Below are 23,602 nucleotides of genomic sequence, written 5' to 3'. Positions count from 1 at the left end.
TCTTTTCCTTACCTGCTGTTTTTCCTCATGCAGGATGAGCGAGTTAACCCCCACCCCAGGCTTCCCTCCCTACCAGTCCTCACTCCCACACTACTCTTCCTAGTCGGCAACATCCCGAGGTTATGTGAGCCTGGTTCCTTGGTCCACATCACACTGCTGTCCTCTCGCAGGTCACTTCTCAGCTCAGATAGTTTGTGGAGTCTGTAGGTGACTCTGTTAGTTTGAGTATCTTAAAACTTTCTTTTCTAATCCATAAGTGTGAGGTGTCTCATTATGTTTAATTTTTCCCAGCAGTGTGTACTGCTTTACTGTGTAAGACTTAACCTCCTTGATTAAGGTGACTCTCAAGTATTTTATTATTATTGATGCTATTGAAATTTGAAATTTGTATTTCACAACATTTTTAAAATGTCTTAATTTGGTATATAATTAGCAATTACCATAGCTAACTGTGCTGCACAGTTTACCAAGGGGTGTGTGTGTGTGTGTGTGTGTGTGTGTGTGTGTGTGTGTGTTTTACCCTCATAAAGGTCTGAGTTTGGATATTTTATTATCTGTAATTTGAAATAACCTAAAAATTATGGTTTGTTACACCTACAAACCATTTATGTCTAAATATTCATGCATTTTTATTTATGTCTAAATATTCATGCATTTTTAGTCTATGATAAGACTATACTAAGCATTTAGAAATTACAAGACTGAGAGAAATGAGGTGTCCATAGACACCAGCTATAAGTAATAGAGCCAAGATTGAAACCAGTCTTATCCTATGGCCTGTGCTCCTGCCCACTGTAACGCAATCCGATTCTAGGGTCTGTGCTCCTGTCTACTGTAACAATCCAGCAACTCGTGCATTTGGCAGCTAATTGATAGATATTAGTTCACGTTTGAGTGAACAAATGCAATCAGTGTTTATGTTAGTTTAAAACATGATACATTTGTAAATTTTCTTCTCTACACCATTGTTCCTAGACTACAGTTTATTAAAATTATTAACTTCCATCATGCTAAAATTGGTGTTTAATGTACGCAGTTGTATGTTTAGGAAAATCACCTTGCTCAGCTGCTTTGTGAGCTGGTTGTTTAAAGGGAAATGCTTCATCGTTTAAAGCAGCCCGGTTTTAGTAACTGAAATCTGTCTGGTTTTTAGACTGCTGTCTCAGTGTATGGAGTATTTTGATTTGCGGTGCCAGTTATTAGATGATCTGACAAGTAAGTAAAGTCTCACTTTGATTCGGGATAGGGGAAATGAAAATGACAAACCATACCTGATGTACCTGTCAGAAAGTGGGAGCGCATTCATTTTGACGTTTGTTGAGTTTTGTTTTCTTGGAAATGACATGTAAATCCATGTGCCATTGTGCTCTGTGTCTGTTACATACCCAACCAGGTACAAGGAAGACTTGTGAACTTTAGAATTTGCAAGTCTCATTAGTAATTGAACTAAGAAAGAATTAACGTGAAGGATCTGACTCTCTAGCAAAATTCTACAATGTTTTTTTAAGGGTTTTTTTTTTTTTTACTTTATGTGTATGTGTATGTTTTGTATGAATGTATGCATGTGTGCCTGGATGTCTGCAGAGGCCAGAAGAAGGAATTAATGGAGTTACTGCTAATCCTAAGCCACCCGACATGAGCAGTGGGAACTGAAGTCAGGTCCTCTGGAGGGCAGCCAGTGCATGTAGCACTGAGCACCTCTCCAGCTCCTGTTCTGACACATGGGGGCTTATTAACAGCAGCTGGAATCTGTTGGGACGTTGATAGTGACGGAGGTCAGGCAGTGAGTGAACTAGCGGTGGTAGAAGTGGCCTCTTAGAATGTGGAGATTTTACTCATCTGTACTTCCAAATAATGCAAATATATTATAAATGATACAAATTTCCCATGTAAATATTAGTTGTTCAGCCCAAGTGTTCATTATATTCCCTATTCTTTACCCTCAAATTCACTTCAGATTACAGGAAATAAAATTCAGAATCAACAGAAATATTAATTGAAATAGAACATCAAAGCCAGGTGAAAATAAACATGAACTGTGAATGTACGGGTTGGACAGCCCCATGAGGGGGGATTCATAGAGGCTGGAGGTCTGAAAGAGACAGCATGTGGCTGTTCTCTGTACTCTAGAAAAGGAACAGAATGGCTTTGTAAAAGAAGCAACCCTTTCTCAGCACCTCATTCTAAAAGAACTTTCATGCAAAAACCTTTCTTCTTGCAAATGGGCACAAAGCTCTACTGTCTGGTGACTGATCGGCCTAAGCAACAGCTCTGCAGGCGGGTGCTTTCCTGGCTTTCAGATCAGGACTCCGCCTCTAAGCAATGCAGTGAGTCTCTTGGAGACTGGAGTAAATAACCTAGTTAGACTATATGTCTTGTCTCAAGTATAAGAGATAATGGGACCGTGTCCACATAACTGCCTAGACTAACAGATTCTTTGAGCCATGCTTCCAGTGTAGAATCTGACTGTCAGTCCTTGTTTGGTAGGGTAAGAAAAAGTATTCTCCAGTGTTTGGTTCATGGTTTGAGAACTTATGATGCCTGATCTTTCCTGTTATCGATCGGCCTCTGTGTTTAGGAAGCACTATGGAGAGCCTTAGTTCTCACTACTCCCCATTCCTCCTTTCCCTTGGGAAGTCTTGTTCGATAAGCCAGATGCTTTGTTAGAGCAATGACCATCTCCATTAGCATAGTGGCCTGCACAGAGGAGGCAGTCAGGTGTTTAGTTGATGCAGTAGATGGCCTTAGCAGGGTCTGCAGCCAGAAGGTTCTTAATGCCAAGGTTTGTGAGCTCTGTGAAGTGAAAGATTAGGACCTTAGACTGATATCGTTAGTCCAGGGCTTTGGTTCCATGAACAGAAACCTGTCTTTGTAATAGATTTCTACCTCCTTACCTTTATCCCCTTCTCAGCTTCAGAAATGGAGCAGTTAAGACTCAGCCCAGCTACCATGCTGGAAGATGAGATTACATGGCTGGATAACTTTGAACCTAATCGAACAGCAGAGTGCGAAACCAGCGAAGCAGACAATATCCTGTTGGCAGGACATTTGCGGCTCATTAAGACCCTGCTGTCACTCTGTGGAGCAGAAAAGGAAATGCTAGGTAATTATTGCTTCATTTTATTATATGCAAAAGAGTACCTCAGTTCTCAGTTACTACCATAGCATTGTATAATTATGACAATAGGTTAATTGCTAAATGTTCCATGAAAATTTGACCTTTTAGGAGTAGAAAATTGTCTGTAATTTTAATGATTAGTAAAACTTTAATGATTAGTAAAACAGGTGTCTTTTACCTGTGTCCTTAAATCACATGGAGAATTTTATATTGTTTAAAATAGTTATCACATAACTTACTATCAAGTAAAAATTATAATTCAGAGGTTTGTCTCCTTTTGTGTTTGTTATATTTTATAATATATTTTCATTCTTACAAGAATGTTTCTCATCTGGTAAGTAATCTCCAGCCATTACCTCCTCAGCGGTGGGAAAATGTAAGAGTCCCCTGGAGAACAGTTATAACTTGGATATACATATCCAAATACTATAAATTCTATTTAGAAAACAACCCAAAATGTAACTACCACAGTTGTAGCATCGACCATACCAATGCTATAGAATCTTCATGCTATTGAGGATACATAGAAAAGAGTGATTCTTAACCAGGAAGGAAGGACTGACATTTTACCTGAAGAAGATAGGTTTAAAAGTTTCTTTAGCCCTTGTGTGGAGGACTTCCTGATGCCCAGATAACGAATCATTCCCTCAGACCATTCTGCCTTGTAGTGGTGTTGACACTTGTGCTTCTGAGGTGAAAGCTTGACTCCTAAAGAAGGCACTGTCACCTGACTACTCCTTACCTTGTTTCCTGATCCCAGCATGCCACAGATCTGCAACATCCTACACTCTAAAAATGTGCACTATAAGTTAAGCCAGATGTATTGCTTGTGGGTGGCCTTGGGTGCCAGTGTTGCTCTGTTAGGAGAGTGCAATAGAATCTTCCAGTTAAAATCTGTGTTCCTCTTCAACGTGATATTTTGCTCTGTTCCAGGTTCATCACTGATTAAACCGTTGTTAGATGACTTCCTTTTCCGAGCTTCTAGAATTATTCTAAATAGTCATTCTCCAGCCGGCAGCGCTGCCATCAGTCAACAGGACTTTCATCCAAAGTATGGAAAATGCACGTTGTGTTCAGTTTTGGTAAAATCTCTTAATTCACAACTGTAGTCCAAAAAGATTTTCTTAACTTGAAATTTGACTTCCATCCTGTGAGTTTGTCCTGTTTCCTGCCACTTAAACCAATGCATGCAAATGAGCTTTGTTTAAAGTGTGCTTGGCATGTAGTGAACAGAGAGAAAGTGCCCTGGTACAGTTCTCCTCATCAAGGTGGGAAAGGAAGTAGCTGTGTGCTGGTCTGGTCAGTAACAAATTCCAAGGGAAACAAAGGTGGCAAGAAATCCATGTAGGGATTGGAACTTTAGCTTGGTGTTAAAGCATGTGTTCAGCTGTGTGGGATGTGAATCCAGTCCCCAGCACTGAAGGGAAAATAATGAATTATCTCCATTGTAAACAGACTCCAAGTATAAGCTTCAGGATATTTTTTTTAGGAGAAAGGTCTAAAACCTTGTCATTTGCTGGATCATACTATGTTCTCATATCTGCAGCTGCTAGTAATTTATTAAAGTTGTAATTTTGGAAGGAAGGTTTATGTTAGTCTTTGAGATATAAATGTGAAATATGTACAAGTATTGTTGACCCTCCTCCAGTGATGTGTAGACTGTTGTCCCTAGAAAAGGCAGCAGTGAGCTGCCACTTACCTTGCCTGGAATCAAACTTAATTTTCTGAAGAACAGAGTTACAATTTCAGAGATGACTGACAGAGGCAAGGCATAGTAAGAACTACATGGAGTCCCATGAAGCATCATGTATAAATACTTTTCTAGTACAGAAATCCCTTATTAGCAGAATGTAGTGGAAGGCAGGGAGAGGGCATTTTTAGAACTGTTGACCCATCCTTAGGGATGTAGCTCCCATCTCATTCCTGTCTGGTCTTGTCTTGAAGCACTAGGTCTCTGGGATTCTAATTAAAGCACCAGAGATACATTAATTTTTTGACTTTTCAGTAAATACAAAACAATATATCTCTAACAGTTTTAATGAAGAAAGTTCATTGTTGATTCCTTTCCCTTATTTTTATTTAAATAATAAGCTCATGTATAACTCCTGGATGGAGAAGCAGACATGTTTCATCCTCCCCGTGTACTAAATGTGCTCATCATCAGTGACTGTTCCCAACGAAACCGTGAAGCAAAAGAGATTTAAAATACATAACATCTTTCTGAAAGTAAATGTGTTCTTTGTCACAATAACAAAGCAATTGCCTTCGCCTGTTTATAGTACCTCCTTGTTCATTTCTTGTCCAGCCTGTTTAATCCATACATCTAGACAAGAATTAGAGGACAGTGCCACCTCTGTGGCACTTGTCCTTGGCGGCAGGTGCAGTGCTAACCCAAGAGCTCTGCAGTCCCCCTCCTGCACTCTTATAACTGGTGTCACGCAGAGGTTGGATGTCCTCTTTTTTGTGTATCCATTCTAATCTGTGATCACTTCAGCAGTGCCAGGTTAATTAGAGTTCAGAATTACTGCCTGAGTTGAAAGACAGGCAGTAAGGGAAATCTGCTTTCCCATGTGCCACTTTCAAAACCTGATTTGACAAGCTACCTGTTTCTGTCTCTGTTTTCTGTAACAGAATAGAAAGCTGTTGGTGTCATTGGAGAATCATTTGACCAAAAGCGTATCTGAAATGTTTGTGGGAATATGTTTTTATTTCACAGCTTCCTTTCTCTTATTGGAGAAGATTTTACTGATTATTATCAGGCTAAGATAATAGTTCTGAAACCTCTTCCTGTCTCCTGTATTTAGGGCACATAGATTACTAGATTTCTGGCATAGGCCTAACTTACCTGTGTTTAAGAGATTGTAGTGTTTATATCTTGTTTTCTGTTGTTGATTTTTGAAGATGGCTTGTATTGTTGTTCTTAGGTGTAGTACAGTAAATAGCCGATTGGCAGCCTATGAAGTTCTTGTGATGTTAGCTGACAGCTCACCTTCAAATCTTCAGATTATTACAAAAGAACTACTTTCAATGCATCATCAGCCAGACCCTGCGCTCACCAAGGAGTTTGATGTAAGTTTTTAGACCTACTAATATTCTTTCTTGAGTGTGTTTGTGTAAGTGAGACTAGAGGCTGGAGATCCTGGTGTCCTCCTCTGTCACACTCCACTTTGTTTGGCTGATGCAAAGCATCACTTGGACCCAGAGCTAATTAGACTAGGTAGCCAGCTTGCTCTGGGGACTCGAACTGTAGACTTCACAGTTCATAGAAAGCACTTTACCCACTAAGTCATTGCCCCAGCCCTCATTTACCTGGTTTTAGAATGGTCTCCTAAATATCTAACTTATACCTCCCTTTTGAGGGTATGTCCATGACGAGGAGCAGGATGGAGGCCAGGAGACGCTGCAAGAGTTAGGTCCTCTCGCTGTCCAGCACCATGTGGGACCTGAGGACTAGAATCAAGCTTTCAGGCTTTGCAGTGCCTTTACCTGCTGTGAAGTTTCTCTAGCCCCGCAGTATGTGAGTCTGAGACTCAAGGTGCACTATGCTAACCACAACCAAGTCAATATTTTTTTGCATGGCATGTTTACATCTTATAATCAACTAAATTTTTTATCATACTTAATCACTGTATTATTATGAAATATCCTTTCAGTTAGAGATGAGCCATTTTCAAACTGACTAATAGTTACTCTCAATAAAAACTGACATTCCAACCATTTTTGTTACTAGATTTTTTTATATTCTTATTTTTATTTTTTGAGCAAGTTTATGCTGGCAGAATGCCAGGCACTGGAATTAAAAAGCCAGATAAATTCAGTGAGATTCAGAGTTTATCATACATTAAGAAAAGTTATAGACGTTTGAAGTTGAAAAATGAAAGTACTGCTGCAGCCATAGGGCAGGCCAGAGCACAGACAGTGGAAGACAGAGCCAACACCATTGTTTCAGCACTGTGAGATACAGTGTAAGCTGGAGTGTGGTCTAAGTGCTATACTTCAGCATTTAAAAAATATCTTGTTTGAGGGCAGCCTGATCTACAGAGTGAGTTCCAGGACAGCCAGGGATACACTGAGAAAGAAACCCTGCCTCAAAAAATCAGATAAAAATAGTTTTCATAACTTAAAAAAAAAATCTGTGCTTTTTAATACAAAAAAATGTCAGTATTTATTAGCTCCTAGAAAACAGTCTGCATCAGTTACTATTGATGTTAAAGAAAAGCATATGAGATCCAGTAATACTTCAAAAGTCCTGCATGTATTTGTCAGCTGTTTGCTTATTACATGGATGCATACACTTGTGTGGTTACTGTAAGAGCCAAGCTCCCAGAGGACTCACATTTCCACATAGATTTATCCTGTCCTTCTACCTGCAGAGGTGTGTGCTGAACACTAGCCAAGATGTCCTATCTGCATGACTTCTACCCAGAAAAGCAATGTGTTCAGCTCTGCATTGTTTGATAACATTTGTAAATAAAACAGTGGGGTATTTTCTTGTCATTTTAATTGTACTCTTATAGGAAAAGTTTAATAGAACATTACCTTGTATGAAAAAGAATAATGTATAAAAACATGGTATTTTTAAAGGTACTGTGTAAAAACATTACCTTGCTTGACTGATTGCACTACAGAATTCCTCAGGATAAATTTCAGAATATTCAGAAAACTACATCAGTGTGTAGTAGGCATCTCGTGTATCTGCTTGATTAATGCCATAAATTTTACATTACACAGCCACATTATAAGTTTCTGCAAGATGAAGGACCACAAACATTTCTGTTCTCTCTTAATCCCTGGCACAGTGCCTGGCATGTGATAAGTCATTAATAAACACTTGTTGAATGATAAGTGAATGACTGCAGGTTTATCTTGATTGAACTAGTACCTGCTTTGTGAGACATATTTTATGAGCAGACAAGAATCATTAAGATGATTGTATTTCATCATCCTACCAGCACCCAACACAGGTACTTGAGGAACATAGGTTCTGTTGCTGTTCATACCAAGCTGGATGGAGAAATCTGAGTCTACTACTTTTTCTCCTTAGTCATCCCAGATGGCTGTTGTGGAAGTATGCTGTGGAAGAATACTCATTCTCCTCCCTGCTGTTTCTGTTCTTTTTTTCCCAGTACCTCCCCCCAGTGGATAGCAGATCCAGCTCAGGGTTTGTGGGGCTGAGGAATGGTGGTGCTACCTGTTACATGAATGCCGTCTTCCAGCAGCTGTATATGCAGCCTGGGCTCCCTGAGGTGAGTGAGTTCTTCCTTCTGTCCTGTTTGGCGTGCTTAGTCATTATTTCTTGTATTTGTAGCTATAGTTAAATAATCTTTATTAGCTTCTGAAATCTGTAAAGATGTTATAGTCACACATTTCTCTAAATCTATTTTAATCAGTAATTTAACCAAATATAATTTTTGTACATACAAAATTAATTCTCAAGCTGTTTTATCAAGTTGTACATAATATTTTAGAATATCTGGCTCTATTTTCATCTTATTAACATAGTCACAACTTGTGGAGTAGCAGGCAGTGTTTTGAGACTATTCCATAAGCATTATGTCACATGTGTCTAGAGATCTTCATCTTATCAGCTTCATACTTTATCCCTAACCCAGGTGACAAGCCTAGATATCTAGAAGGCTGTCTCCACACCAGACACTCTTAGCAACTGAAACAGCAGAGTGGGTACTCGTGTGCATGCATGTTTGTGGTTAGTGTGAAGCAGTTACAGGTTTCTCATTTAATGATGCTTTTCTTCATAGTCACTTCTTTCAGTGGATGATGATACAGACAATCCAGATGACAGTGTGTTTTACCAAGTGCAGTCTCTCTTTGGGCATTTGATGGAAAGCAAGCTGCAGTATTACGTGCCTGAGAATTTCTGGAAGGTAATTACAGTCACTATATTTGATGTTAGATAATATTTAGAGTTTGGCTCCACTTTGGTTTTCTCTCATCACTAACAACTTGTCAGAGATTTGAATGTTGAACAAATTGGTTCTTTTGAAAATGATTAGAATGTTAAGAAAGTCATTTGTAATTCCTGGGAATCCGCTTATCTGTTTTGACTGTTTCTTTTTTTTTTTTTTAGATTAATTTTTATTGGATATTTTATTTACATTTTAGATGTTATCCCCTTTTCCTCCTACCCAGAAACCCCCTATCCCATCCCCCCATCCCATCCCCCCCTTCTCCTGCTTCTATGAGGATGTGCCCCCACCCACCCATAAACTCCCTCCTCCCCGCCCTCAAATTCCTCCACAACTGGGGCATCCAGCCTTCACCGAACCAAGGACTTCCCCTCCCACCTATGCCCAACAAGGCCATCCTCCCCTACATATATAGCTGGAGCCATGGTTCCCTCCCTATGTGCTCCCAGGCTGGCTGTTTAGACCCTGTGAGCTCTGGTTGGTTGGTATTTTTGCTCTCTCCACGTGACCACAAACCCCTTCAGCTCCTTCAGTCTTCTCTAACTCCTCCATTGGGAACATAGTGATCAGTTCAACGGTTAGCTGTGAGCATCCGCCTCTGTGTATGTCAGGCTCTGGCAGATCACTAAGGAAACCGCTATGTCAGATTCCTGTCAGCATGCACTTCTAGCATCCACATCAGTGTCTTCCTTTGGTGTCTGCACATGGGATGGCTACCCAGGTGGAACAGTCTCTGGACAGCCCCTTGACTGTTTCTTATGATTCTGATTTAAGTCTTTAAAATATTCTTTAAAGGAACGCTCATATTTCTAATCTATATTTCAGCAGTTGTATTGCTTTTGCAGAAGCACAGGTTTGGTTCCCAGCACCCACAGCAGACAGTTCCCACCCATCTGCAGCTCTAGCTCCAGGGGAATCAGACACCTCTGACCTCTGCATGCATGTCCACACACCTGCACAGAGACATCGATAGATACACATAATTTAAAATAGTAGTGAAAAATGTATCTTAACGTACTGAACCAAATCATTTTTCTGAACCTGTGCCAGTGTCATTAGTGCCTCCAGAAAGGACATTGCTGCATTTTGTCACAGAGCAGAGGTTACTTTTAAGAGAGATGCTTGCTGATGTGTAGTCTGAGGGCTTACCCTGAGCCCACATTTGGTGTCAGGGTTTGGTTCAGACTTGCTATGTTAGGAAGGACCAAGAAAATGCATGGATGGCCCAGTATAAGCCTGTCTCACTCCAATAAAAGCAGCCACATCCTAAAAGTGAGCTTGTTTTTCAGACATAGTTACAGGACTTCATGTGTTGTTCAGAGCGTGCTGCTTTCCTTTTAAACACCTAGTTAACTCTTGCTATGTAGATCTTCAAGATGTGGAACAAGGAGCTGTACGTGAGGGAGCAGCAGGACGCATATGAGTTCTTCACTAGCCTCATTGATCAGATGGATGAGTATCTCAAGGTAATGAAGGTCTCCGTTGCCCTGTGGCTCCTGCAACTATGAGGACAGTGTAGGTTCATGGTGCCCGAGACTCACAGGTTCATTCTTCCGGCATGTAAAATGAACATCTACACATTATTGCAGTTAACATTACTTATTCACCTAAGCTGAGAAGATAATATAGTTTCTAATCTGTATTTCATAATAAATGACCATTTGTGCATGAGGGGTTTTTGGGGGTTTTTTGTTGTTGTTGTTGTTGTTGTTTGTTTGTTTGTTTGTTTGCAATGTTCCTAGAGGTAGTCTGGTTGCAGAGTGCTTAGTGAACTGATGATCCTAAGAGCAGTCTAGGGAATGAGAGACTCTGGCAAAGGTCCAAAAGGACTAGACTGTTACTTGTTTTGATACTTAGACTCAAAGATTTCTGCCTTCAGTAAAACAATAGATTTGCCCAGAGTTGCCACTGTACATCATATCAATAAGCATAATCATTGTGCTCCATCTGTGTAGAATAACTTACAGATCTATAGTACCCGTCCTTGAGCAAAAGCAAAGATTGTCAAAGCCCTTCTACCTTGCAACTTGTAGCACAGAAAGATCCAGAACCATAAGGACGACTTGAGATGATTAGCTCTCAGGACCCTCACTCTCCCTCCTCTTGTCTGCACTGCTCTGATACACCGGCTGAAACTACTACTATTACTCTTTATACTTTGGTGGCTAAATTGAAAGTTTTTTAATAAGATTTTATGTGAACCAACTTGTACATTCTAGGGCTATCGGTTAAAATCTTATTTTTATTCCAACAGAAAATGGGACGAGAACAAATTTTTAAGAATACCTTCCAGGGCATCTATTCTGATCAGAAGATCTGCAAAGATTGTCCTCACAGGTTAGTGAAGATGTCACCACTGCATTAAACAGTGACTATTAGTGAAACAGCATGTCTGGTATGTACAAGACCTTGGTTTTGATGCCAGCACCATGGCAGGGAAGTTGCTATAAATGATGTTTTAGAAAGTTATAATGTTAGTTTTTGACTGACTTGTAGATTTATTTCTTAGTGGGTCTATAAATATTCAGTGAATTTTATTTCTTCAGTTTCTATAATTACTTTGTAGTCTTAGAGTATTAGTTGAAATTGATGGTTTTGTCAGTGTGCTTTTATGCTGAGGTTTGTCTAATTCTCCTGGCTGTTGCAGAGTGTGTTGAAGTAAAGGTCTCATGACAGTTGAAGTGATTCTCCACTCATGCATTTCTGTCTTTTCCCAATCAGATATGAGCGTGAGGAAGCTTTCATGGCTCTCAATCTAGGAGTTACATCTTGCCAAAGCTTGGAAATTTCTTTGGACCAGTTTGTTAGAGGTGAAGTTCTAGAAGGAAGTAATGCATACTACTGTGAAAAGTGTAAAGAGAAGGTATCGCAACTGCCCTTTCCAAGAAACAATGTCAGTATTTCTGTGGCGCCTGTAGGAGGTTGTTACTACCCTCCACTTGTGGTGGCCAGTAGATTGTGCTGCTCTTTGTTTTACATGGGCACCAAAAGCTTTTACATCCATTATTTCAATTTTCTCCAGGGAGTTAACTTGGGTTTTGCTTTTTCTTAGAGAATAACAGTGAAAAGGACATGCATCAAGTCTTTACCTAGTGTGTTGGTAATTCACCTGATGAGATTTGGCTTTGACTGGGAGAGTGGACGATCCATTAAATACGATGAACAAATACGGGTAACTTCTTTCCCTTCCTGAAATGGCTCTCAACCATGACTCTCCTGTCCTTCCTTCCTTCTGTTTCTACACCCTGTCTGTCCTCTGAGATGCACATGAGGGGTATGCAGCCCTCGTTTGAGAAGCTGCTATTAGTGCAACAGAGGGACCTACAGATGTTGCCCTTTATTTCTGGAAGGTACCCTAGCCATGGTTATGAAATATAATGCTTTCTCTATAACACAGACAGACTGTCCATGTATAAATTGGAGTAGGAGTCAGCCCTTCTCTAGGAAAGCACAACTCACTTCATCTGACTTTACAAGCTACTACCCAATACATTCCCACTTAACATTGGTGTATTCTTTTTACTTTTACATAGTTTCCTTGGATGCTAAATATGGAGCCTTACACAGTTGCAGGAATGGCTCGCCAGGACTCATCTTCTGAAGTTGGTGAAAATGGGAGGAATATGGATCAAGGAGGTGGAGGATCCCCACGGAAAAAAGTTGCCCTCACAGAAAACTATGAGCTTGTTGGTGTCATTGTACACAGTGGGCAGGCACATGCTGGCCATTACTATTCCTTCATTAAGGACAGACGGTAAGGGTTTTCTACAGAAGCCTTCATGTACTCTCTGCCTTCCCTGATGAAATCTGTCGTCCATGCTCATCACTGGAGAAATTTTGGTGGGGGATGGGTAGTGGATAAGACAAGGTTTTATAGCTCACATTGAGCCTCAAATTCTCAGTACTTCTGCTTCTGCCCAGCAAGTGCTGGGATTATAGGCATGCATTATAATGCCCAGTTATAAAAATATTCATGTTATACTTTGTTCTGCGTTTTGAATTGATCATTTTTTATTTCTTTAATTTGAAAAGTTGTTTTAGAAACTGAAATCACTACACCTCTATTGCTACGTTTCTCTTGGATGCTCTCGAGTAACTCACCTGCTTTATATGTGCATAATCTATAGAGAGAAATGCAAGGGGTGGACATAATTGGTTTTAAATCTTAAAATGTTTATCTGATCTCTGGGTCCTAGGGGGTGTGGAAAAGGAAAGTGGTATAAATTTAATGACACCGTTATTGAAGAATTTGACCTAAATGATGAGACCCTGGAGTATGAATGCTTTGGAGGAGAATATAGACCAAAAGTTTATGATCAGAGTAAGTATTTATAAGTAGATATATTCCATTCACTTTATTTTTTATATAGGTTTTTTTTCAGATTAAAAGCTATATTCTTTATATAAAAATACAATAGATTTTTTTTCATATTTTTCTTATGCAGAGATATGATTACTTACAGAGACAGTTTCAGCACCTGTGCTTCAAACCCTCATTATATAGTGTGATAAAGCAGTCTTCCCTCTATCCTCCCACCCCATGGGGCTGCACCCTAACTTGTATTCTAACAACACTAAAAAGACCCACATTTACACTTTACACTTTGCAAGTTTAGTAAATAAATCATTGAGTCTGGAGGCCCTTTATTATAGATGATCACTCTAGAAAACATCTTACTTACCAAAACTTTTCTCTTAACATCTTATAAAATAGCAAACCCATACACTGATGTCCGTCGGAGATACTGGAATGCCTACATGCTCTTCTATCAAAGGCTGTCCGATCAGAACTCCCCTGTGCTGCCAAAGAAAAGCCGAGTGAGCGTCGTAAGGCAGGAGGCTGAGGATCTCTCTCTGTAAGTTGACATGTGGTTTCAGTGGGTGTTGATAGGATCTTCAAAATATAATGCTTTTTTTTTAAGGTTTATTTATTTTATGCATATGAGTACACTATTGCTCTCTTCAGACACACCAGAAGAAGGCACCAGATCCCATTACAGACAGTTGTGAGCCACCCTGTGGTTGCTGGATATTGAACTCAGGACCTCTGGAAGAGCAGTCAGTGCTCTTAACCACTGAGCCATTTCTCAAGCCCCATAATTTAATGCTTAATGTTTAAAAATAATTAACTAAGCATAAAAGAAATTCTAAAAAGAAAATAAGAAATTGTTTGTTTATTGCTCCCTGGACTCTACTGCCCTGGCAAGAAGTTACTTTGTATTTAGAAACATGCATATGAATTATTCATGGCAGAGGCAGAATTGAGTTGGTTTTTTTTTTCAATCTAGAATGGAGGTATGTACATATACATATATTGAATGCACTTTTTGTCCAAAGCACAATACTATAACCAGAAAGACTTTTTATGGTCTTATTTTCAATTAATTTGCCTTTACTATTATTGGATCAGAAAAGTATGCAGTTTATGTTTAATAACAGTTCCAGTATGTAAATCTGGCAAGTTAAAAACAAAACAAACAAAAACCCTCTACACTTTACAGTTCTTTGATTTTTTTTTTTTTCAGGTCAGCTCCATCTTCACCTGAAATTTCACCTCAGTCCTCTCCACGGCCCCACAGGCCTAATAATGACAGGCTCTCCATTCTAACCAAGCTGGTTAAAAAGGGTGAGAAGAAAGGACTGTTTGTGGAGAAAATGCCTGCTCGGATATACCAGGTAAGAACTACATGAACAGGCACAGAGAAGGGGGCTCAGCTGCTTACAGCACTTAACTGCTCTTGCAGAGGACCTGGGTTCAATCCCAGCACCCACATAGAGGCTCACAACCTTTACCTAAGGATTCAACATCTTCTTCTGACCTCCTAGGTCCAGGCACACTCGCGATGTGTATACATAAACGGAGCCAAAATACAGATGCACAAAATGAAAATAAATAAATCTTTAAAAGAGGCAGGGGAAGCAGATAAATCATTCTCTAAGGGAGAAAATCAAGATGAATGTCAGATTTCATGTTATAAGTTCAGGGCACTTCTGGTGGCTCCCTTCTGTGGTTACTGTTGTTTTGGGCCACTTGACCACCCCCACTGTCCTGTATCTTCTATGCCAGATATAGAAACTATAGCGATAGTGCCACAAAGATGAACCAAGATGGCCAGAACAGAAAAACATGTTGTTGAAATTATTTTATCTGAGAAAACAAATCAAGACCTAGAACATTTTAGTTGAGACTAAGCTAACAATGATGGCCATTGTTTATTAAATACCTGCTCTGTGCTACAGACTATAAACAAGTTTTAGTGGGGTTTTTGTTGTTGTTGTTACTTTTGGGGAGGTTTCTTGTTGTGGGGAGGGGTGGGTTTGAGACAGGTTCTCAACTACCTGGCTGGCCTGGAATTCACTGTGTAGATCAAGCTGGCCTCAAATTCACAAAGATCCTGTAACCTCTGTCTCCCAAGTACTGAGATTAAAAGCATGCACTACCTCACCTGACTAAAGAGGTTTTTATGGATTGATTAAGCTTTATAAGTCTGTTGTAGAATAGGAGATATTATTCCTATTTTTCAGATGTAACAAAACAAGGTTGATTAAAACAGAGAAATAACCCACCATCTCAGGGTTTGAATTCAAGACTGTCCACTTGCCCAGTCCAGACCTTATACACTAACAGCCCCAAGCTAAGTAGGGAGAACCAGAGAATCTAAAGAAAATGTGGAGCCTTCAAAAGAAAAAAGAAATGAGCTGTCTGAGCCAGGGAGGTGTGGAATTATTTGTTCATAAACAAACAAAAACAAAAACATACCCTCCCAAAAAAAATCCTGTTTGTTGAATCCCCAAAAGAGATTAGAGATGGCTTACCTTCCACAGTGCCTTAGATTTAAAGGAAAGATTTTTCTCCCTCATTGTTACAAAACTCAAAATTTGAAAAAGGTAATTAAAAAGTATAATTTGTTTTTTTACAAACCTTAATTACCTAAACATTTTGGTAGAAATAACCTTCCACATATTACTCTACCTGGTTGTTAAAAATGACTACTGATTTTGTCTTGTAGATGGTGCGAGATGAAAACCTCAAGTTCATGAAGAACAGAGATGTGTACAGTAGTGACTACTTCAGTTTTGTTTTGTCCTTAGCTTCACTGAATGCTGTAAGTAGCCAGTTGTGACTAAAGAACTGAAAAAGCAATGGCCACGTCTCAAGTGTTAGCATTCAGCCTAGGTGCAAAACCCCACTTCCCATAAATGTGTTACTTACTGGGTAATACTATCGCACAGGCAGCTTTGGGCTGTACACTGTGAATGAGTGGTACAGGTTTGCACATACAGAATTTTTAGATTTTTGTGACAAATTTGAGGGCTATGGGGCTGAGGGCTATGGTGTTAGAGGCTATGGGGCTAGGAGCTATGAGGTTGGGGACTATGGGGGATATGGGGTTGGGTACTGTGGGGCTGAAGGCTGTGGGTTAGGGGCTATTGTGCTGAGGGATTGTTTTTTATCAGTTGCTTCTGTGCTCTATGAGCTAACTTTTCTTAATCTGTAATCATATACTGTCATACTCAAAATTAACTTTCCAGTACTTCCTTGTCTACAGTACCATTGTTAATAATGCCAAGAGAGGCAAAGACTGTTTTCTGAGAGGACTTTATTTAAAACTGAAGAAGCTATCTTAACTTTTTAAAAATTTAAGTGAGTGTTTTCTATTAATAACTAGCTAACCATTTCCTGTTCCTTTGTGTTTGTGTGTAACCCAGGCTATCTCCAAGTAATCGAGGATGGCTCTGAACTACTTACCTTTCTGCCTTCACTTCCTAACTGCTAGTATTAGGGTTTTTCCTTTATCATTTGTCATTATTATATTCTATAGAATATATAATGATCTGTAAGATTTTTATGAAAAATATCCTCTTCCCTCTCACAGACTAAATTAAAGCACCCATATTATCCTTGCATGGCAAAGGTAAGCTTGCAGCTTGCCATTCAGTTCCTTTTCCAAACTTACCTACGGACAAAGAAAAAACTCAGGTAAGGGTGGTGTGTTTTACTACTCTGCTGTTACAGAAAACACTGGTTAATTCAATGAAAAAAATAAATTTATAGATTCTACTTTTCAAAATATTGCAATACTACCTGATATAATCAGCTTACTGAAACATACCCTCAGTCTTTAAGAAGAGGTTAGTGAGGATTGATTTTCAAAAAAGAAATTGCTGTGCTATAAGACATAAACTTTGTGTCTTTGAGTATTGGATGAAATCGTATCTGTCGATACCTTCAGAGGATTTTAAAAGGAAGAAAAGGCATCATTCTAGGCAGAGGGAAAGACTCTAGAATGGCAGCAGGACTTGCTTAAGGCCACCCATGGTTAGTTGTAGTTTTCTGGTACTTATAAGGGACTCATTAAGACTAATCACCAGGTGCCAGACCAGAAAGTTTAGGCTGTGTTGGTGACAGTTCATGGAGGAGTTTGAACCAGGACATGTTCAGAGTGATATTAAGAGCTCCAGACATGATCTGCATCTTAGTCATCATGGGCGTTTATCTGCAGCACCTGACAGGGTGTCTGGATCATTAAAGGTTCTGCGAGTTATTAGTCGTTGGTTTGTGAGCATATGACTGAAGGAGAAAGAGAGCTGAGGGGTGGCTTGTAGAAAAATACCTGGAGAAAGAGGAAACTGGTTAAAGTTGGAAGACCATTGAGCTCTGGCTAGCAAAGTGAATACGCTTTTCAAGTCTGAGTTTGGGGACAGATATTTTTCAGCCAGACTCATGGAGAAAAATAATTAATAATGACAGTCTCATTTTATGTGTAATAACCGGAAGTTACATGATTTTAAAAAAGAACACATTTCTGTCCTTTAAGGGCTGCACAGGATTAAGTAGAGAGATTCAGTTGGTACTTTGACTTATGAAATTCACTCATATCTCCATGTTATACAGTCACCACTTTGTCTCTTCTCACCATTGGGGTTGCTGAGGCACTGGGGTCTCAGGAGTGGTGTGAGATTATGGGTAGTGTAGTCAGCCACTTTTTCTCTGTCCAAATCTTCGAAGCAAGATATTAATAGTTTTGGCAATTTGATATAAAACATAACCTGGTCTGAAGGTGACACACACTTGGTTGTGCCAGGCAAAATGTGACAGCTCTGGTCTTCATCAGTTGAAGTTGATGTTGAAGATGTAAAAGATGAAACTCAGTGATAGGTGTAGGCACTGCACATATGTCCTGTGTGTGGGAGAGGGTGGGAGGTGTGACAGTCACATGGCAGATAACCTGAGAGCCGAAATGCTGAGTCATGTCGGCGGGCAGCCAGTGGATAGTTAATCTACCCTTTGTTCCTGGCCACTGTGGAATAGCTAGGTAGACAGGAGTGACGCCATGAGACACGCTCTGCAGGCACTCACTGGAGCCTGACACTGCGCTCTGCTTTTTAAAGGGTTGATACTGAAGAATGGATTGCTACTATTGAAGCCTTGCTTTCAAAAAGTCTGGATGCTTGTCAGTGGCTTGTTGAATATTTTATCAGCTCCGAAGGACGAGAATTGGTAAAGTAAGTGTCAAGATCTTTTAATTAAAAGAACTTTCTATGGTTTCCTATCATTTAGAAGTAAAGCTTCTTTTTACATTTCAACTTGAATTCATTTTTCAGATTAGAGTCCATTTTAAGCTTTTCACTGAAGTAATAAGGAAATTAGGCCACTGCAAAATTATCCGCTGGACTAGACTCTGGCAAGGGTTCAGTGATTGCAGAGAGTGTAAGGTGATAGCCACCAGGTGCTCACAGCTTGCAGCCCTTAATCCGTGCTCTTGCTCAGGAGAAGCATGAAAGTCCCTTTCCTAGGGTGCTCAGTCTGCTAACAAGGAAGTGGGAATCCGAGGCTACTATTACAGCCCTATTACTAATACAGTCTAAGTGTGCTTAGATTCTGGCACCAAAAAAGTTACCCATGGGACTATGTGACCTATGTACAGTAGATAGATGAATAATCTGCCTTTTCACATAAGAATTCAAGATTCTCCAGTCACATTTATTGTTTATACCTTATTCCCAGTTGAACTCGTGAGTCAATTTCCTTTATCCTTGGGAAGTTTATCACTATATGAGGAGCCCAGCAAGACCTTCTCTATGTTATGAGACCTTGTCCTGTCTCCTTGGTCCCAGCAGGTTCTTTCTTCCCTCTGATTTGGTCCTCAAACTTGTCATGTGAGAAGCCTGCTTCTGTCTAATAGCCTGGTCTCAGGTGTCATGGAGAAGTGATTAATACATGCTGAACAGCTGCCGTAGGCTGTCTCACTCCAGGTTATAAAGCACGCACCTCTCAGAATGAGTCTATTTGCAGGCCTTCTCCAGGAACTTGGCCTTTTAATTAACCCCCACTCCATCTTTACCTTGTAGACTTTTCCACTGGGTCCCTTTGTCAGCATACAAATGTGTTTGGGTATTTTTGTGTGAAAACAGACACACGGCAGGAAATTCAGAAATGTAGGTCCCTCCCTACTAAGGGAGCACAGTCTGGTGGTGTTAGAAATTTGGTTGGATTTTTTTTTTATTTTTTATGTTACTAGGATAAAAGCAAGGGCCTCACACATGCAGGACTGAGCTACATACAAGCCCTAACCAGAGCCCTCAGTCTCCTACATGTCCCTTACCTCTTCGTCTCTGCTCCACCTACTCACGTGCCTACTTGCTATCTCCATGTCTTTTCCTGTAAAATTCTGTGTGGTTTGTGAAACAGCTGTGTCACATAACTCGTTCCAGGAAGGTCTTGAGTGGGTCCCTCACACCACAGTAAAGCCCAGTACTTGAGCTTCACTTGACCTTCCAGGCTCACGGTGCACGCTTACTCTTCGAAGTCAGTCATCACTCAGGCAGCCTGACAAGCCCCTCGTGCCTAAGCCTCCTGTCTGGAACATGGTTCTCTCTGCTCTTGCATAGTACTTGCTTCTGTTCCTTCAGATGTCAGCTTAGATTGCACACACACAGATGGATACAGATCTGCCCTGTTGCTCTGTGTACTCCTTAAGGGTTTGCTGTCTCTTCTGCTGAGCTTCAGCTACTTAAGGATAGAATCAAGTCTGCTGGTTCCTTGCCATACACAGAGTGCCTGCCAGATAACCCACATTCAAATATTTGTTCATACATACATCACACATATGCATTCAGCTCATGAAGAGAGACCTAATAAACATTTCTCAGAAGAGTTACATGCCTGCCCCTTTAAAGTTTGCAGTAAAGATAACCTTTTACCCAATTTTCTCATTCAGTTTGAAAATATTTTCCCATAGGTCCCCCAAACACCATTTCAAGGAATGATTACACATTTGGAAAATATTTAGAAAATATTTCATTCATCACCTTATGCAAAGGCAGGCTTGATTTTGACTGTCTCTTGAGAAATTGTCTTCCTTTGGTAGTAGTTCTTAGAATTTCTGACATCAAGCATCCCAGTGGATCATCTGATTTTCTTTATAAGATCTAATCACTTTCAATTGTCATGAGTTGATATGTTTTAAGAAATTAGTAACAGCTGCCGGAGAGATGGCTCAGCTGTTAGGAGCACTTGTTACCCTTGCAGAGAACCTGTGCTCTGTTCCCAGCACCCACATGACAGCTCATAACCATCTGTGACTCCATTTCCAAGGAATCCAATGCCCTCCTCTGGCTTTTTAAGGCACTAGACATATGTGTGGTGTACTTTTATGTAGGCAAAACATTTATATACATAAGAATAAGTAAAAATCTTTTCTAAAATCTAAGAAAAATAATTTTTATCTAATTCTTTCTCTGGAACCTCCAGGCACTTGCTCACTCGCGCGCTTTCTCTTTCTCTCACCCACTTTATTTGCATATGTGGCATGTGTGTACTTATATATGTATGCGTAGCTGCCTGCCCTTGCGTTAGGAGGTCAGAGTACGTGTTCAGGAGTGGAGCCACTCACCTTTTTTGAAAGACAGGGTCTCATTGGTTTGCGGATTCATCCTTCGTCACCTTGTATTCCAGCACTGTGCATTACCATGCCCTTAAAAAAACAAAACAAAACATGGATTCTGGGGGTTGAACTCATGTTTGCAGGACTTTACTGAGCTATGTCTCCAGCCCATAGAGCCCTAAAGATCCTTTATCATTGCTTTAATTAAAGTGTGTCTTCACTAGCACACATCACGCACACAAAGTCAGAGAGAGAGCATAGGTGAACATGCCTTCTCTTAAATGCTTGAGACCAGATTATTTTGGAAATTCTTTGAATTGAGGGATATTTGCATTTTTAGAGATGTGTCTCAGGATGGAACACAAATGGAAACATTTATTCCCTTTTGTTTTATTATCTAAGCATATACATAATCTAGAGATAATTCTATACAATATTGTTCATCTTTTTGTATGCTAAACAGTACCATGGCATAGAATTTCCCAAGAGTGACATCACGTTGTCATCAAAGATCCCAGATTGTACTGCATTTTGGAGTGAGAGTAGGTAGTCAACCTGTACAAATATTTCTCTAACTGAAGCATAAAGATAACAATAGCCTCTTCCATAGCAACACCCCATACCGTGTCTTTCTTTCTACAGGGTTTTAATGTAGGTTTTCTGGGGTTTGTAATAGTGAATGTTCTCAAGTTTACTTAAAGTGTAAACCACTAACACAAAGGCTTCTTTACATCCTTTAGGAACTTCTTGTAAGACACTTACAGACAGACATAGAGCTGGGCAGAAGGATCCTGCAAAGCCTTCTCTTACTGTCCTAGTTCTCCCCAGGAATGGAGTTGGCTTTTCCTTCTGCTCTAAAGCTCCTTTCAGACAGAATTCAGCATATGTCTCTGTCGCATAAAGGAGTTTGACTTTTTCCAGCATAAGCACCTTATCATTTTCAAACCAAACAAAATTAAGAATTCCCTCATACCTTCTTACACCCCACTCAGACTCCCCCCCAATACCTTAGCAATGTCGTCTTGCACAATGCTTATACAGACCAGGTCCTACAGAGTCCACGCATGGGCTTGCGTGTGTGTCTCTTATGGATCCTAACCTTCAGTACTAGCGTCCTCTGCCCTCCCCACAGCGTCTGTACAGATCTAGGTCCTACAGAGTCCACATGTGGGCTTTGCTATGTGTGCCTCTTATGAATATTAGCCTTCAATACTTGCATCCCCAAGTCTCCCCTTCTTTGTCTTGCTTTTTATTTTGGAGAGACTGGCCACTTGCCTGCTAGACCTCCCCCCTATTCTAGATATACTTTCATTCTTTAGTGTTACCCTAGGACATATCCAGTATTCCTCAAGAGTTCATGCATCTGGTTAAGTCCTACTGCAAATGTTATATGGGTGTTTCTTGTCCTTAAAGCATTTGAGTTACCACTTAGAATCTTGGTGAACTTTCTGTCTGGTTCCCAAATCTCATTTACAGCATATGGAGTGACCTGGGGAAGCCCCAGGTACCTGTGAGCCTAGAAACTCTTGGGACACTTGGACTAGTACCTCTGAGTCATTTCACTCCGTGGCTGCTATAGGTTACAGATGTGTAGAGCAGGTTAGGGTTATATACTTGTGTCCTTTTTCTATCATGTTTCTCTTCATTTTAGGGTTTTCTTGTTGGAGTGCAGTGTGAGAGAAGTACGAGTTGCTGTGGCCACCATCCTGGAGAAGACCTTAGACAGTGCCTTGTTTTATCAGGATAAGGTCAGTCTCACTTATAAACTTGATGTATCCTGTTTTTATCAGATGTTCTCAGTTGTACACAATAAGAAAGATAATCTAGAACTGGTGTCTGGGCTGGCGTTTTTGCCACATGGTTTGTGCACACACACACACACACACACACACACACAGAGTTTCTGATACATACTAGGATAGAAAGACATTTTTGTCCATCCCTCTTTATGTTCCAGATACCAGGATAGACTGAAAGAGTTCAAGTCTGCTTTTGTCTGCTTTAAGATTTTTCTTCTAGATCCCTGACAAGTCTTTTCTCAAGAACTTGTGTTAGACTCTATGAACTGAGACTAATCAGCATCTAGACACTTCTGATCTAGACATTTTGAGTCACCCTTGGCTTTTTCTGTTTCCTCAAAAGCTGTTTTCCTGATCTGACTGCTTTGGGCAGGCAAACCAGAGCCATCCATCCCAGGCAGGGCAGTTCCTTCCGCCTTCCCTGAGCTTTGTTTCTTCTTCCTAACCCTGATCTCTACACTGTACCTTCAGAATCCTAATTCAGCATACACACGATAAAACAAACTATGGTGTTTATTCCCAAAGGTTTTAAGCCTTGGGGAAATATGTGGTGTACATTCTCAGTCTGGTTGTTCAGTCTGTTACTAAATCTTCTCAAGTACGGCAGTTACTCCCAAGTTCGCTGTTTCAAACAGCTGATACTTCATGGAAAACTTTGAAAAACAATAGTTTCAAGATAAATTGGCCTCTTATAACCATTGACTCCAGGCATTTTGTGCATCAATGATTATAGGAATGACAGCTTCAAATTCAGACGCTGACTTTGTTATACAACCTTCAAGGAGGATGGTCCAGATCTAGTTAGAGTCTGGGCACCCAAGCTCTTACTGGAACTGCTACTACCTGATCCAGCAAGCACTATTAGACCAG

At 40.1% G+C, this 23,602-nt stretch overlaps 1 protein-coding gene across 1 annotated transcript in view; it reads left to right on the top strand.

The window, feature by feature from the left end:
- Window positions 1–23,602, top strand: part of Usp24 (ubiquitin specific peptidase 24) — a 126,345-nt gene that overhangs the window by 79,826 nt on the left and 22,917 nt on the right. Inside the window, exons 39-56 of the mRNA XM_028785408.1 lie at window positions 1,154–1,215; window positions 2,912–3,103; window positions 4,052–4,169; window positions 6,043–6,187; window positions 8,245–8,364; window positions 8,878–9,003; window positions 10,413–10,511; window positions 11,300–11,382; window positions 11,767–11,908; window positions 12,098–12,217; window positions 12,579–12,799; window positions 13,242–13,366; window positions 13,760–13,901; window positions 14,571–14,721; window positions 16,056–16,151; window positions 16,923–17,026; window positions 18,439–18,552; window positions 22,585–22,681. Of these exons, the coding sequence (XP_028641241.1) occupies window positions 1,154–1,215; window positions 2,912–3,103; window positions 4,052–4,169; window positions 6,043–6,187; window positions 8,245–8,364; window positions 8,878–9,003; window positions 10,413–10,511; window positions 11,300–11,382; window positions 11,767–11,908; window positions 12,098–12,217; window positions 12,579–12,799; window positions 13,242–13,366; window positions 13,760–13,901; window positions 14,571–14,721; window positions 16,056–16,151; window positions 16,923–17,026; window positions 18,439–18,552; window positions 22,585–22,681 (2,257 nt within the window). The remainder of the gene's footprint in view (window positions 1–1,153; window positions 1,216–2,911; window positions 3,104–4,051; window positions 4,170–6,042; window positions 6,188–8,244; window positions 8,365–8,877; window positions 9,004–10,412; window positions 10,512–11,299; window positions 11,383–11,766; window positions 11,909–12,097; window positions 12,218–12,578; window positions 12,800–13,241; window positions 13,367–13,759; window positions 13,902–14,570; window positions 14,722–16,055; window positions 16,152–16,922; window positions 17,027–18,438; window positions 18,553–22,584; window positions 22,682–23,602) is intronic.

This window comes from Grammomys surdaster, unplaced genomic scaffold, assembly GCF_004785775.1.
Source record: "Grammomys surdaster isolate TR1022 unplaced genomic scaffold, NIH_TR_1.0 100, whole genome shotgun sequence".
Classification (NCBI taxonomy): domain Eukaryota; kingdom Metazoa; phylum Chordata; class Mammalia; order Rodentia; family Muridae; genus Grammomys; species Grammomys surdaster.
This window is presented reverse-complemented; position numbering and strand designations above follow the sequence as displayed.